This window comes from Bos mutus, chromosome 10 (genome assembly GCF_027580195.1).
Source record: "Bos mutus isolate GX-2022 chromosome 10, NWIPB_WYAK_1.1, whole genome shotgun sequence".
NCBI classification, from domain to species: Eukaryota; Metazoa; Chordata; class Mammalia; order Artiodactyla; family Bovidae; genus Bos; species Bos mutus.
In genome coordinates, this window is record NC_091626.1 from 28,021,236 (window position 1) to 28,038,261 (window position 17,026).

General features: G+C 49.9%; 1 protein-coding gene across 1 annotated transcript in view; it reads left to right on the top strand.

The window, feature by feature from the left end:
- Nucleotides 1-17,026, top strand: part of ACTN1 (actinin alpha 1) — a 98,183-nt gene that overhangs the window by 52,957 nt on the left and 28,200 nt on the right. The window contains 5 exon segments of the mRNA XM_005905735.3: nt 1,726-1,840; nt 6,096-6,215; nt 14,343-14,429; nt 16,257-16,344; nt 16,857-16,935. Of these exon segments, the coding sequence (XP_005905797.2) occupies nt 1,726-1,840; nt 6,096-6,215; nt 14,343-14,429; nt 16,257-16,344; nt 16,857-16,935 (489 nt within the window).

A 17,026-nucleotide genomic window follows, 5' to 3' on the forward strand; every position in this document is an offset into this window, starting at 1 on the left:
GAATGAGGCCTGGACTTCCCTGGTGGTCCAGTGGATACGAATCCGCCTGCCAGTGCAGGAGACCTGGGTTCGATCCCTGGTCTCAGAAGATCTCACATGCCTCATGTGCCACAGCTCCTGAGCCCGCATGCTGCAACTACTGAAGCCTGTGTGCCCTAGAGCTGGCAGTGAGAAGCCCACGCCCCTCAGCTAGGGAGTAGCCCCTGCTCCTCACAACTGGAGAATGCCCATGCACAGCAGCGAAGACCTAGCAGAGCCATAAATAAATGTTGGCCGAATGTTGTAACACAGCCTCCTTTCCCCTCCTTGTGTGACTGCTGTCTCCGCTTCTTGCTCCAGGCTCTTCAACTCTTGCTCATAAACCTGCTCAAGCCTTTCTTCTCCCCAGTGCTCACTGGTGTGGCATCCTGCCCTCCTCCTGCCCATTTTTGCCACTTCACTTTGGAGTTTCCCAGGGCAAGAGGAAGTGGTGGTGGGGGTCATGAGTCTGGTGACCCTTCCAAAGAGGAGGAGGATTTCTAGCGTGGATGCTGCTGTTTTGATGAATAGCTCACTCTCAGCATTGCCACTTGGCGGCGTGAGTGGGGAGAGACCTGGCTGGCCCTGCTGGGGGTGACTGGATGTTGGCTCTTGAGTCCCTATGTAACTGAGATTACCATTTGGTGCAGAGAAGTCTTGAGTCACCAAAAAGTAGTTTGGATCTAAAGCAGGAAAGCTCTTCTCTCTGTTTGTGAGCTGGGGAGAGGCACTTGCCCAGGTTTTGCTTGGATGGGCGAATGAAATTGAAGCGCACACTTTTTATTTCTCGTCTTTGTTGAGCCACCCTCTTCCTTGAGTGAGCCACCAGGAGGTGCTTTTGGCCTGGGACAGCTTGGTTGGTGACCTGCCCGGTCATCTGCTTAAGACAGAATACAGAAGCTTCAAGGTTGCTTTTCTCTCCCCACAGATTAGAAAATTACAGTGATGATGATCTTTCATTTAGTCTCCTTATAGTCCCTTTTTAAAATTCTTGCTCATACTTGTGCAGTTTAAGGTGCCTCCACCTCCCACCCCCAGGATACACACATACACCATGGGGTACTTACCTTTCTTTCTGCTTATCCAGACACTATTCCTCTGAACTCTGTCCCCAGTAAACCTGATTAATGCTCTCCATTAGCTAGCTGCCAAGTGGGCAAGGATTTAATAAATTTATTTACCCTAAGGTGTTAATGAGGCTTAATATTTTACCTCTGGGATACTCCACCTTGTAACTGTGAAGATCGATACTAAGCTTTAAAACCTAAGAGGTAAACTGGTAAGAACAGAATCATACCACTTCTAAATGTAGGTGGGGATAATGGTTTTGGAAGAAGGACGGGAGGGTGGACTTTAAAAGGAGGGTGCTCCTTTGTCCATCCCACTGTGCCCACCTGTGCTGCTGGCCCTGCAGGGCGACCCCTCAGCTATTGCCCTGCGATGAGGTAAAGGAGATTGTGTGGGGAAATGATGCTGAGAGGTTTTATGGGCTCTACTGAGGGCTCTTTCTTGCCCTCTTTGACCCCGTCAGATGTCTTAACCAACAAGGATGACAACACCAGCCCACTCGGCACCTTGCACAAAACAGCCGGAAAAATGACATGAGGCAGCAGGGTCCTGGGGACACAGTGAGGCCCTTGTGAGAGCCTCAGAGACCTTGCGGCTTGTGGGAGAGCCTGACCACTTGCTCGTCTTTCCTTCCTGCAGACGTTTACAGCATGGTGCAACTCCCACCTCCGGAAGGCAGGAACACAGATCGAGAACATCGAGGAGGACTTCCGGGACGGCCTGAAGCTGATGCTACTGCTGGAGGTCATCTCAGGTGAGCTGGACCATGGTCTTGGGAGTGCCGGGGCAAAGGTGATGCCAGACGGGCAGGGTCACCAGGGTGTAGGATCAGACATTGCCCACTGGGCTCTGCCCCTTTGGAAATGCTGCCCCGACACCTCTGCTTCTGCTCCATCTTTGGTTGGGGCTAGCTTTGGAGCTTTTGAAAAAGTGGGAGATAGCGTGTGATTTCAGACCCTGAGACTGAGTTTGGGCTTGGCTCTGCTGCTGACCCTCTGTGTGTCCTTGGACAAGTCACTGCCTTTCTGCCTCAGCATCCTCATTTGCATACAGAGCGGTCTGAAGGTTGGTCTCTGGGGTCTCTTCTCCTCCAAGGCTAAAATTCTTTGGTCAGGAAAGCAACCACATCTGACTGTCTCCAAATGCTGGCTCCTCTGCTGCCTGTCCACCTATATCAAGGTGATCCTAGTTCCTTATCCAGCCCCCAGTTTGGGATTTGGATGTCCAGATATCTGGAGGGACAGCTCCTCTCTCCAATGCCTGACTCCACTTTCTTATAAATACCTTTCCTCCACTATCCCTTAAGGGTTGGAGGTCCTTGAGATTCTAGCCTTGGCTTACACACTGGTCAATCTAAGCTGCTTTCTTCACTTTATCTTCCATCTTGACGCCAGTGAGTCCTAGACTAGGGTCAGTCCAGCCTTCTTGGAGGCTCCAGTTCAGGCTTAAATCCTGAATTGCACTGGGCATCTCCACCCATTTGTGCCCCAGGCTTCAATACTGTGTACCACACCTGGCCCTTGCAAACCTCTTTTTCCTCCTGCAGTCTTCATCTTGTTCTTCTAAGCCTCATTCAGGAATCTTAGACAGCTCTTCTTTGGCATTTAAGTTTCATTCATTCTGTTTTCTTCTTCTGTTCTCCTTTTTTGACCTCTGCTACACAGATATTGTGCCTGCATCAGCTTTCTCCTAGATGATGTCCAGAGGCCTTTGACCCCTCCTCCCAGCTCCCCCCTTCTCACTGGCCTCCATCACCCACACGTAGCCAGAGGGTCCATCTAATAGCCCAAATGTGGTTGCACTGTTCCCTGCTTGAAACTTTTCAGTGCCTCCCTGGGGCTTTGTACCTGCAGCTCACATTCCTTAACATAGCTAGCAGAATCCTTCATGAGCTGGCACTTGCTTTGTTTTTGACTAACTGTTCCCCAAAAGGTGTCAGACTCTCTGCCACAGGAAGACATGCAGCTCCCCCCCAACGTGTGTGTCCCCCTGCTCTTTGTTTTCGGTGCTTTTGCACAAACTCTGGCAGGCTTCTCTGCCCCTCGGTGCTTTAAAATATTTCCACTGCAGGTGGGGGTAGGGGGTGTGTGTGTTCAAATATACGTAACTTAAAATTTAACGTTTGGGCCGTTTTTAAACGTGCACAGAGGCATTGAGTGCATTCACATTATTGTGCTACCGTCATCACCAGTACTCATCTCCAGGCTTTTTCATCATTCCCCACCGAGATGCCATGCCATCATTAAATGCCAACTTGCCATCTCCTTCTCCCCCCAGCCCCTGCCCACCACCATTCTACATTCTATCTCTGTGAACTTGGCTGTTCTAGGCTTCTCATATTAGTGCAACCCTGTAGTATTTGTCCTTTTGTGACTGGCTTATTTCATTTAGCATAAGGTGCTCATGTTTCCTCCATAAAGTAGCATGTACCAGAATCTCCTTCCTTTTTAAGACCAGACAATATTCCATTGTGTACATATGTTCCACATTTGTTTATTCAGTCATCTGTCATTCACACTTGAGTCGTTTCCACATTGTGGATATTGTGAGTAATACTGCAAAGAACATGGATATACAGATACTGTGTAAGTCTCTGCTTCCACTTCTCTTGGGTATGTACCCAGAAGTGGAATTGTTGGATCCTAGGGTAATTCTGTGTTGAATTTTTTCAGGAACTGCCATATGTTTTCCTCTAACTGCCTTTTATTTATTTTTTTAAGTTTTAAATGTATTTTTTCAATTGAAGGATAATTGGTTTACAGAACTGAATTGGTTTCTGCCAAGCGTCAACATGAATCAGCCATAGGCACACATATGTCCCCTCCCTCTTGAACGTTCCTCCCATCTCCCTCCCCATCCCACTCCTCTAGGTTGTTACAGAACTCTAAATGCCTTTTAGAGTGTCCTTATAACCTCTTCCTCCAACATTTCTTAGTTTAAGCAAATCTGGCATTGTTCTTTTTCATTTTTAAAAACTCGGTTTAGGCATCTCCTCCGGGAAGGCTTCCTTGACCATCACCCCTTCTGTTCCTGCTTTGGGTGCCTGCCCTCCTCTGGGCTCCTGGAACACACTGTTGATCCCTCTAGCACGTCATTTGCCACACAGCAGGATTGTTCTTGGCTCGTGTGTTTTCTCCCCACTGCACACCTGGCCCCGGAGGGCAGGGACAAACTCGTCCATGTCCCAGGTGCTCAGATCTATATACTGGGCAGGTAGGGATGCTCAGCAAATATAGAGTGACCGACCGCCCAGCTGGGCTTTCTGAATACCCACCAGGTGCTTGCACTGAACAGGCCTGTGCACATCTGTGAGGCGGCTCTTCTGTTTCCTGGGGTGGGGAGAGACTGAGTCATTGAGACGATGCCTTTTCCTCCCTGAGTGTCTCTGGAGATGGTTAGGATGGCAGGAAAAGGAAGGGGGGGTCCCCCCCTCTGCAAGGGGACCTCTGCTGCCTGTAGAGGTCCTCTGAGTGTGGTCCCTGGACCACCCAGCAGAATCAGCAGGACTACTTAGCCACATGTGGGTTCCCAGACCTCCAAAGTCAGAAACTCAGGAGGAAGGGGAAGGGGGCCAGACGCCTACCGTCAGCAGGTTCTCCAGGTGATTTTGTGTGGACCGAAGTCTCAGGACTTTGCTACCTCCCTTGTCTTGGAGGAGCCTGTTCCAGCCAGTGGATGTAGCTGGCAGTTAGGCTGGCGAGCTCAGGCTTAGCAGGACCTAAAGGCTGGGGCTCTAGTGGGAGCAGCCCTCATGGGGCACGGTGGGGTGTGGGGGGAGGGCCACAAGGTACTGGCTCCATCCCACCTATTGGAAGGGAGCCCTGGGGCGTCTCATCTGCCCAGGGGGGCAGTAGGATACCTTCCCAGAGAGGGTGGGCTGTGGCCACAGCCTTGGGGAAGCCACACATGGGAAGTCTTGATTTAATAATAAAAACCCAGCTGGGCTTCCCTGGATGCTGCCAGGCCAAGTGACATCTGTAGCAGGAAGTCTGTTCTGTGGAAGTCGGGTGGGGGCTCTGGGGAGGGGGCTCCCTGGAGAAGTGCTGCTCTTGACAGGATGAGCATGGCCAGCATCAGGGCCACCATGCCCCTTGGGATCTCTCAGCCAGGCTGTTGATGTGCTCAGAAGTGGGGTGGAGAGGGGGCCGCTGGGCTGGGCTGGAGCCTGTGGTGGGTGTGACGTCCTGAGTTCGAGGATGGTGGTTCTCAGACCTCTCAGAGACTGAAAGCTGTGCGCCCCTTCCCCAGGTCTGGGCACACGTTGCATGTATACATTTTTCAAATGGCTTCAGGGGATCCTTGGACACCTCCTTCCTGTGCTCTGAGCAGGGTATTTGGAGAACCAGCTCATCACCCCCTGCTTCCCTGAAGCTCCTGACCGTAAACACTGAACAGCAGAAGCTCTGTGTGGGAAGCAGGGGTCAGCAAAATGGCCGCTGAGTGAGGGTGGAGGGTTGACTTGGAGCTGAGCTGAGAGTGCCCCTGGGCAGCAGTAAACGGATAAGACCTGTGGTTCTCAAATGAGAGAGGGGCTCTGTGGGCAACACACAGGGAGCTTTCCCCAAATACCCTAGCAAGACCCACACCCTCCCCCGGATCGGCCTTTGCAGATGCTGTTCCTTCTGCCTTGATCGCTGTTCCCTGCAGTCTGGGTCTGTTGGCCTCCCACTAAGAGGCCTCCCCTGCCCACCTCACAACTCTTTCACCCTCCTACCTGCCCTCCTCCTCTGCAGTCTCTTTTAAAGCGTTTGTTTTAAGCATTTCTCCTTTTTGGCTTTTTGTTCATTTGTGTATGTTGATGTATGTTGAAGGTCTGTCTGTCCCCCTGGACCGTAAGTCCATGAAGGCAGCGAGCTGTTTTGTTCACCCCTGTATTCCTAGCACACAGCCAAGTCCTTTGACATATACTCAGGGCTTAGTACAGACTTGTTGAGTGGCTGCAAGCAGTTAGAGCTGAGAAGTAGGAGAACAGTGTTTCACTTCCCATTCCTCCCTCTCCGTCTGTTCAGGTGAACGTTTGGCCAAGCCCGAGAGAGGCAAAATGAGGGTGCACAAGATCTCCAATGTCAACAAGGCCCTGGACTTCATAGCCAGCAAGGGGGTCAAGCTGGTGTCCATAGGAGCTGAAGGTGAGTAGGGCCTGCCCCCTGGCTGCCCCCCACCCCCATCCCACCCCTCTGCATCCAGCTGGATTTTCTGCCCCCACCTCTTGGTTCTCTTGGCCTTTTCTAGCCTGACTCCTAGACCCACACATCCATGGGCGCATTTGGAAGTAGGGCTCCCAGCACCTGGCTAGCCAGTGGATCCTTCATGTAAAAACATCACTTTCCGTCTAGTCTCTGTACCTTGGTGACCGTGACCCCAACCCCCCCACCCCTTTAACCCCCCACCCCCCACTGAAGCCCAGCACTGTCGGATCCGTGGGATCCACATGTGTGGAATGCCACATCCCCCTTCTGCAGGCCTGGCTGTGCTCCCCTGTCCCAAGCACAGAGTTCTGCAGCCTGGGGAGAATGTGTGGACATTGGTGCGTACCGGGAGCCCCTGTAGGATGGGTGTCCAGAAGGCTTTAGGTTTCTTTTTTTGGCCACACTGCGAGACATGAGAGATCTTAGTTCCCAGACCAGGGATCGAACCCGTGTCCCCTGCATTGGAAGCATAGAGTCTTAACTGCTGGACTGCCAGGGAAGTCCCAGGAATATTCTTAGTAACATTTCCCTGCAGAGCAGCTTCTTGAATTTTTTCCCTTTTACTTAAGAAAAAAAATTTGTTTATACACCTGAAACTAACACCAGCTTGTCAATCAGCTATACTTCAATCTTTAAAAATTGTTTAAAGTTCAGTTTAAACCATTATTAGCATGTTCTTAATGGTTAGAAGGAGGTGGCACAGTTTCTTGTGTGCGGTTCTGAAGGACTTGGAGAGGGTCAAGGTGATTAGAATAAAGTACCATAACCAGGCCCCATGAGGACTATGTCCCACGGATTCATCAGTGGATTGGGCACCTCTGTGGTGCCAGAGACTAAAAGGTGAGTAGTACAGTCTCCATTCATTCATTCATTCATTGTAGATATAACCTGGACTGTGATTACTGATCACTTGCTCTGCAGCAGGCACTGTGCTAAAGCCTTTTGTACCAGGGATCTTATTTCATCCTCGCCATAGCCCTGTGAGATGGCTCGAATTGTTATCCCCATTTTACAAAAAGAAAACATGTGCCTAATGAAGATTAACTTGTCCAAAGTCCTGTCTTCAGCAAGTGGTAAAGCCGGAACTCAAATCCAGGCCAGAGTGACACTAGAGAAATGCCCCAGAGGGTGGCCTTTCCTTACAGAGGGTGCGGGGTGTTGTTCCAGTAAATCCATGCTGCTGCTGCTAAGTCGCTTCATTCGTGTCCGACTCTGTGCGACCCCATAGACGGCAGCCCACCATGCTCTCCCGTCCTGGGATTCTCCAGGCAAGAACACTGGAGTGGGTTGCCATTTCCTTCTCCAATGCATGAAAGTGGAAAGTGAAAGTGAAGTCGCTCAGTTGTGTCTGACTCTTAGTGACCCCATGGACTGCAGCCTACCAGGCTCCTGTGTCCATGGGATTTTCCAGGCAAGAGTACTGGAGTGGGGTGCCATTGCCTTCTCCAAGTAAATCCATAGCAGCTGATCTTTTTCTCTGGTTGATGATCTGAAAGTCCTCCTCCTTTTTTCTGAAAATTGAGGGATTTGATATAGCAAACTCAAACTGAGAAACTTGAGCACAGGAGCTGGCAAACTATAGTCCATGGGGTCAAACCTGGCGGACCCGGGCTTTTGTAAATATTGGAACACGGCCACACCCGTTTGTTTACATATTATTGGCTGCTTTCCTGCTGCAGGCAGAATTGAATAACTGTCTCAGAGACCATATCCCTGCAAAGCTGAAAATATTTCCTATCAGGCCCTTTACGGGAAAAGCTTGCTGACCCTTGCCTTATCAGGGACTCAGGCTAGTCCTTGAGGTCATTGTGGGTGGTGCCTTTTGTGTCCCACCCCCTGAGCTGTGAGGCAGAGATCATGTCTCCTACATCCTTGTGGCCCCAGCTCCCAGTGGCATGCTGCCCACAGTCAGTGCTCAGTAAATGTTTGAAGGGCTTGTGTACAGCAAGGTACCAAAGAAGAAAAGAATTGTTTGTTCTCTTAGGGAGGAATCAAGACTTGGCAGAAAAAGTTTCAGCTAAGCAGGGATGGGAAGCCAAAGAAATTACCACTCTGGTAGTCTGCTACAAGCTCAGATGCTCCCTGGGGCAGGGAAGTGGAGGATGTGTGAGGTGGGCCAGAGACAGTAGGGATGAGTGGGGAGTGGGGAGAAGTGGGAAAAACACATTCTTCTAAGCGGGGCAGCTGCTGTGTAGATCTAACCAATTGTTGCTGAGTGGGAATACATATCCAGTGTTGCCAGATGTTCTGAATTTTTCGAAAGAAGCCAGAAATCCAGACTTTTAGAAAGGAGAATGTAACAACTACCATAATATATATATGTGTGTATATATATACATATATATATATAGAGAGAGAGTCCCAGGTGGTGCTAAAGAACCTGCCTGCCAATGCAGGAGACATAAGAGACTGGATTTGATCCCTGGGTCTGGAAGATCCTCTGGAGAAGGGAATGGCTTCCCGCTCCAGTATTCTTGCCTGGAGAATCCCATGGACAGAGGAGCCCGGTGGGCTATAGTCCATGGGGTCGCAAAGAGTCAGACACAACTGAAGCGACTTAGCGTGTGCGCATGCACACACACACGTATATATGGTAGTAGTGTTAGTTGCTGCATCGCAGGCAGATTCTTTACCATCTGAACCACCAGTGAAGCCGTGTGTGTGTGTGTGTGTGTCACTGAATACCAAAGGGAAGGAAGAAAGGAGAAGATGGGCAAGAATAGCACTTGCTGAGGTCCAGATCTGTGGCTGGCCAGACAGGACAGAATGCTTTGACAGGCTTGTAGTATCACCAGCCATATTTTACAGTCTAGGAAACGAAGGCTCAGAGGAGCTGCTCGAATGGAAGTGTGCAGTGTGTTGGCCACAGGCTCTGGGCCAGGTGGCTTCCATTTGGCAGAACACAGATTCAACCCTGGGGGTTTGGACTCCAGAGCTGAAGTCTAAACCTCTCCAATCACCAGGGCACTGCTGCCTCTCTGCAGGGGTCCAGGACAGAACCTTCACGTCTGATTTTCCTCAGCTGTGAAGTGGCGGGTCACACTAGCTGTGTGGTCTCAACAGAGGGGTAAGGAGCACAGCCAGACAGGGGCATAAACTCTAACCACCACCTCTGTTCTCCCAGGAGGTCACTTAACCTAGCTGGCTGGAGTTTTCTAGTTCCCTTAACACAGACGTTGCTTCTTGAAAGATTTCTAAAGCTGCTTTTAAAATGAGACATTCCAAGCCTTCCTGCTACCTTTAGGCCAAGGCTTCCCTCTTTGAAATCCTCTCTCCCATTTTAAGCCAATGCATTAATAGTAACCTATATGGGAAAAGAATCTGGAAAAGAATGAATGTCTCTATGTATAACTGAATCGCTTTGCTGTACACCTGAAATTAACACATTGTAAATCAACTATACTGCGACTAAAAAGAAAGAGGTCGAGCACCAAGATCATGCCAGGACGGCCCGCTGCTGAGCCAGGAAACCGGATGAGGCCCAGAAAGGGTTTTGTTTATTTTAATGAAATGAAGTTTGCTGCTGTAGACTATCAAAGACAGTGGAATGGATCACCCAGAAGGAGCTCTCCTGGGATTGGGGTGGGAGGAGACGTTGCCATTTATCCTGGCAGGGGAGCCTTGGGGACCAGATTGGGGCCCCAGTGAAAGACCCCAGACCTTTGAAGGATGATCACGTGGGACAAGGTCTTGACTCCGGCTGACCCTGGTGGGAAGCACCAGGCCTGGAAGGGAGATCCTGTGGGTAGGCAGACTGTGGAAAACATACAGAACCTTAGGGGATGGAGTGGGTGCTCTGGGAAAAGCATCAGGTGTTCAAAGTGAACACCCAAAGATGTTCAGGTGGAGGTCGGAGGCAAGGAGCATCCATGCCACAGGAGAGGTTAGAATAGATCCATTTCTTGTGTGATACTTGGTTCTAGAATGTCTAGACTTCATGGGATTGAGACTTGACCTGGGTGAGTGGTTGGGATTTAACCAGATGAGAGCACCTGAGAAGGAATTTTCATTTTAAAATCTAGAGGCAGGGAAAGCCTGATAGCTTTGGGTGCCAGAGCCTGGGAGTGGGCTTGATGATTTAGTGTCTGTCCTTAGGTTGGATGGTGGCCACTGGTCTGGGCAGTGGTGACCCCCCAGGGTGGAGGGTCTAGTTTTCTACCACATGGAGTTTCTTCAGCATCATTGATTCCACCATCTGAATACTGCCTGCCTGGAGTGGGGCCAAGAGAGAGGCAGGTTCTGAGTAAAAGCAGGATATGAACAGCTTCATAGGTAGCCGTGGTTTAGGAATGGCATCTTCCCACACCCACAGCAGACATTTGTTAATCTGTCATCATGGGTTTCCCCCAGGGGCCCGGTTACAGCCATGGCACCCCCCTTTTGGACTCAGTGTATCAGCCATAAAGACACCTGTGAGATGGACAAACTTACTCCAAACATAGAGCTGCCTAGTGAAAGGATCCATTCTGGGGAGGGTTTTTGAGGGTGAGGGGGGCTCAGGTGGACACGGGGATGAAAACAAATCGCTCTCTTTGCCTGTACTCGGCTCCTTTGTTTTCTGGCATGCAACTGCTTCCTTGGTAGGCGTTGAAAATTCAGTAAGCAAACTCCTCAGGGGTTGGGTATTTCTGGAAGAGAAAAGAAGTAAGTTGGTAAGACCTAAAGAGGAAGCTGTCTTGTCTTCCTTGGTATTGGGAGGACTCTGAGCTCAAGGCCAACAGGAGGCTGGGTTATTTAGCCTTTATGCTGGCAAAAACTGAAGGCAGGAGGAGAAGGGGGATGACAGAGGACGAGATGGTTGGATGGCATCACTGACTCAATGGACATGAGTTTGAGCAAGCTCCGGGAGATGGTGAAGGACAGGGAAGCCTGGCTAGCTGCAGTCCATGGGGTCACAAAGAGTCGGACACGACTGAGCGACTGAACAACAGATGGGGGTGGGTGAGTACACACACACACCCCTCCACCCCCCAGGTCAAGAGGGAGTGGCATTGCAGCCTCGACTCCCTAGAAAGGCATTACCACCTGGAGCTTTTTCTTGATGTTAAAAAAAATTTCTCCTTGATTTGAGATGGTGTCCATACAATTTAATACCTGATTTTTGTCTTCTGTAATTACAAAGATTTTTTCCAAATCATCAAAAAATTGTAATTATGATTTTTAATGGCTGTGTTAATTATCTGTTTGTTGAGCACAAGTGTGCTCTGTTCCAGATCTGCATCCAGTCCTCGAGGAGCCTGAATGCTGTTGTGTTCTCTGCCCGTTCAGGCGTCTGTGGTTGGTGTCCTCCATTCATTCGTTCGTTTAGCAGACGTTGATGGAGGGCTGTTTCTGTGCCAGGCACAGTTCTGGGCTCCAAGCAGTGCTGGAAAACGAAAACATCTTTGTCCTCAGGGAGCTTATGTTCTGGAAGAGCGAGAAAGAAAATACGTGTATCAGTTGCAGGAGAGTAAAGAGGGAGATCCAGGAAGGGCTTAGTGAGAAGATGCAGGGTGAGTGGAGGCAGGAGGGAGGTGAGGGATATCCTGGGAGAGGGGAGCAACAGGGAGGCCGTGGGACTTCAGGGGGAGGGGGACAGGGGTCCCGGAGGCCCCAGCAGCCGCTGCTCTGAGTGGGGTGGGACGCCCTGGACGTCTTGAGCAGAGGGAGTGGCAGGGTCTGGGCTGCACTTGGTCACACCTTGTATTTTGTACCTTCACAGGGTTTCCAGGGTGGGGTCATGATAAGTAACCTGGCAGCAGGTGCCTTTATACGCCAGCCTTAATCTACATTTCACACCACTGGCTGACTGGGGCTGGAGAGAGAATTTTACTCTCAAAAAGTTGAGCGACTTCAAGATGCCTTGCTCCCTGTTGACAAATTATTTCCCCAAAAGGTGTTTCTTTAAAACTAATTTATACTTCTAGCCACAGGGTGAGAGCCACACGGCTATCTATCATTAGATTGATAGATCTGTCAATCTAACGATAGATCGTTACCATCATTATGTGTATTTGCTTGTTTTTAACTTTGTTCATTTAATAGCTGGGAAAATGGTATATCTCTAATTACAAGTGGGTTTGACATTCTTGTAAGATGGTGGTTTGTATTTCGTGTTTTGTGAAGTGTCTGTTCATGTTCTTTGCCGACTCCTGTATTATGAGTTTAGACTTTTTTACCTTATCAATTTATATAAGCACTTTGAATGTTACAGATGCAATACTGTTGGGAGTCACAAGTGAAAGAGCATTTTAAGCATAGCAAACCTTTAGGAGGGGCTTTCCCAGCAGTCCCGTGGTTAAGACCCCATGCTTCCACTGCAGGGAGCCCTGACTGGGGAACTAAGATCCTGCATTCCATGCTGCTGCTGCTGCTGCTAAGTCGCTTCAGTCGTGTCCGACTCTGTGCGACCCCATAGACGGCAGCCCACCAGGCTCCCCCGTCCCTGGGATTCTCCAGCCAAGAACACTGGAGTGGGTTGCCATTTCCTTCTCTAGTGCATGAAAGTGAAAAGTGAAAGTGAAGTTCTCGGTCGTGTCCGACTCTTAGCGACCCCATGGACTGCAGCCTACCAGGCTCCTCCGTCCATGGGATTTTCTAGGCAAGAGTACTGGAGTGGGGTGCCATCGCCTTCTCCGTGCATTCCATGAGATGTGGCCAAAAAATAAAATAAAAAATATTAAACTTTTAGGAACTGATTCTTGACTGATTGACTCCACTTCCCCCTCAGCATGCTCTGCAGAGTGTGTGCAGCTGTCTCAGTTGTTGAGGAGGATGGTTGTATGCTGCTGCAGCTCCCTGTCTCTCTAACTGAGTTTCTCAGACTTGGGTCATTGCTCTGCTGATGCCTAGAGTTCTGGGAGGGACATTTCAGCCCCCCTCTTAGCAGGAAGAATCACATCCTGTCCCATGCCCAAAGGGGCCACTGTTCTTCCTTTGCTGAGAACCCTGGTGCAGGCTCAGCAACTTTACCCCCACACTGCCCCCCGAAGCAGCTGTGGGCCAGGCCTCACTGCCCAGTGCCTGCACCTTGCCAGTCACAGAGCAGCACGCAGTTTTGCCCTCTCTTTTGTGGAAGGGGAAGAGGTATTAGAATTAATTTCCTTACAGGAATCCACTCTTTGTTTAAAAGGTTTGTGGGAAGCAAACCCAAGTGGACGTTGGCTCAGGGGATCAGGGGTCCTTGGCCGTTGTCTCTTCTCATGGTCTTGTTGGGTGTCCCCCAAATCTACTGTTGTCAGGAGGGAAAAATGAGATACTCTTTCGATGCGAGAGTCTTAACTGAGAGTAGCTCACCACGGGGCCAGGTTACTGTCTCCTGGCCTGGGAGCAGGAAAGGTAAGGAGTCTGTCTGTTATCTGCTCAGTCTCCAAGCCTGTAAATGACTACATCTTTTAGGATCCTTAAAGACAGGGCTTATTTATCTTTGTATGTCCTGCCTCTAAGCCTGGGACAAAAAAAAACTTCATAGAATTTATAGCATTAAAATAAAAACCTAGAAGGTGCTGCTTAGATTGAATTTAGTGGGGTATCTCTTAATTTTGATTTTGAAGCTGCTGTTTGTTTTTTTATGAAAAAATACCAAGTTATGGCATCATGAACTTGATTTGTGAGTTAGTGGATCCTTCTAGTAGCAGTTTGTAAACCTTTGTCAGGTTGGTTAATTTCTGTTGCCTGCACTGACTTCCCAGGTGGGTGGGTGGGTGGCTGTTGTGAGAGCTGTGCTTGCCCAGAGGTCCTCCTCTCTGGAGGTGCCAGGACATTTGCGATGGCGTAGAAGTCCTTTCCCTCTTCTCTGTTAGGCTTGTGGACACTGCCCAGGTTCAAGATGCCCCCTTCTCTGTTGCCTTTCCTGTTGTACCCAGTTGAACTGACCACACTCTCCTGGTCCCCCAGGACACCCCCAAATAGACTTCCCTCCTGGCACCTGCGATATATAATTGTGCTGACTTTTTGACTTCCCTCTAGAAGTGGAATGTGTGGCCTTTGACTTCCTAAGTGGTGCACAGAGTGATGTGAGCACTCAGGAAATGTGACCTTTGTCCCTGCTGAGACCCATCCTAACGTGTCCTGCTGCTGTTTCTGTAGAAATCGTGGATGGGAATGTGAAAATGACCCTGGGCATGATCTGGACCATCATCCTCCGCTTTGCCATCCAGGACATCTCTGTGGAAGGTAGGTCTTCTGCTCTGCTCCATGCTGTCCCCAGGCTTCCACCTCTCCCATGCCTTCACCATCACATCTTCCTCGCTGATCCATGGGGCAAGAGGTCCATTGCAAGCTGCATCCTGGGCCGCTTGTCTATCGATGGCATCCTCGCTCTCTCCTAGTCTACAGACAAGTAAAAACTGGAGTGCTGGCCCCTAGAGTTGCGTTGGCCTCCTCACTTTGAGAAAGCCCGAGATGGCTGTGGGGAAGTGTACTGGAACCACTGCTCTGGGGTTGTCAAATCCCAGAGTAGGGGAATAGCAGTCAGGAGAGAGCCATGAGAGAGACAGGGCCTCCACTTTGCTCCCATAGCACCCTCTGGTGGCCACCTTGCACGTCCGCAAGGGGCCACCATGGTCTGGGGCCGTGGTCTCTCTAAACTTTTGGTTTCACACTCCCGCAGTTTTTGACCTTTATGTCTGATAGGTGTGTATTTATTTTTCAGCAAATTATATTCATGTATTTCTATATCCTGGAGAAGGAAATAGCAACCCAATCTGGTATTCTTGCCTGGGTAAATTCTCGAGTACAGCGGAGCCTGCCAGGGTACAGTCCATGCGGTCGCAAGAGTCAAACGTGACTTAGCGCCTAAACCACCACCACCACCATTGCTATACAAACACATCAAACCAGATTTTTAAAAGATGAGATTGGAGGTATTTTTAAAGTATTTTTTAAAATTCATTTTAATGGCCTAGAAATTAATTTTTAATGAGGACAGTGTGGATTAAATTGCTTTGTTATGGGAATCTTGGTTTGACAGTGATACAGCAATGTGAAGGTCTTAAGTTTGGTTTATAGATACCTGGTTATTAGGGCTGAAGTGACTAAATAGATACCCACAGTAGTTGCTTAGGGTTCTTGTTCATGGTAATAGATACAAATCTGGTTTTCAAATAGCTTTCTTGATGAGTTTATTCTTTTGGGTAGACTTCTTGTCAGCTCTGAGTAAATAGTTGTTTTTATCTTGCTGAAAAGAGCTTGAACTAAAAGCGGAAGCATTAGCTTTGAAGATTTTTATCATTTTCTTGTGCTTGAATTACTATATTATCTTTGCAGGAATTGTTGAGCGTCATTTTAAAGTCCATTTTGTGAACTGAAACCCACTTCACTGAGTACCGCGAGCTGCTATTCACAGATGTGAACACATGGGGGCAGTGTGGTTTGCGGCCCTCCCGGGCCGGAAGCTTCTGGGGCTCCCTCAGATACCTGCCCTACTTACTGACACCTGTCTGCTTTACACACAGCAGCAGTGTCGATCCATGCATTAAATATGAGGAGACCTTGTTTTTTCTTTTTAGATGAACAGTAAATGTGACTGGGAGTCCTAATGCTTTCTTCTTACATGACTGTGTGCAATCCACAGGGCACACGGGCCCTCCCTGTCTGAAGAGTCCTAGATTTCAGATTTCACAGACCAGTCAACCCTTCCTCCCCAAAGTGGCTGCCCGACAGAGGTTGCCGACTTAATTTTGTGTTGTTGCTATTTCTTTGCATAAAAGGGAGTGAGGGGAGAGAGTCTGAAAGTTTGAAAGGCCATTTTCTCATTATTTTAATGTATCAGGTGGCCAGTTCTGAAATGATACCTGGCTTACTTCTGTGTCTCAAATAACGTCTCAAACTTTGTCCAGGAAATAGATTTAATGGCCTAGAAGCAGCAGGGTTGAAATCTAGGAGTCTCTGTGTGGACCCCCGTGTGAAGGACCCTGTGGTCACAGGGGTCCTTCAGGAGCCCACACCCTCCTTCCACAAGCCAGACTCTGACCTCTCTGCCCGTCATCCCCTTCCCCACAGAGACTTCAGCGAAGGAAGGGCTTCTCTTGTGGTGTCAGAGAAAGACAGCCCCTTACAAGAACGTCAACATCCAGAACTTCCACATAAGGTGCGTGGCAGGGGGCTGAGGGGCTCTTGCAGAAGCCAGGCTGCTTCCCCCAAGGACCCCTGGGGCTCCTGGGCTGGGTCAGTCTCTGCTCTGGAACAGAACACAGAGCCTTGGGGAAGGAGTCGCTTTTCTGGAAAGGGAGTGTTGCCCTTCGAGGCCCACTCTGTTCTGGCTGCTGCCTGATACATCTTGGGTTGAAGCTCTTGGAGCCCCCTCAGGAGAGTGTCCGGAGAGTTCTAGCCTGGGGCTCTGAAACAGAGCAGACAAGGGCCCCAGACCTTGGTGGGAGGCTTGGGTGGGACGTGACAACTCACCAAACCCCATGGAGCCTTAACCCGGTGCCTGGGATTGTGGCAGCAAGCAGGCTCCTTCCCACTCTGTTCTCCCAACTCCTGCTCCGAGGGGTTGTGGGTTCATCTCTGGAAAAAATGAGATCCCTGCTTGGCACTTTGCCCTGAGTGCTTGGCTCCACTCACCCTCTGGCCACCCCCCACCACCTCTCCCCTGGGCAGCTGGAAGGACGGCCTCGGCTTCTGTGCCTTGATCCACCGACACCGGCCTGAGCTGATCGACTATGGGAAGCTGCGGAAGGTTTGTGTGCTCGCCTGACCCTCCCACCTGTCCCCGCCAGCTCCCACCCAGCTGGTCCCCCTGGGGTGGGTGGGGGAAGGGCGGGACTGGG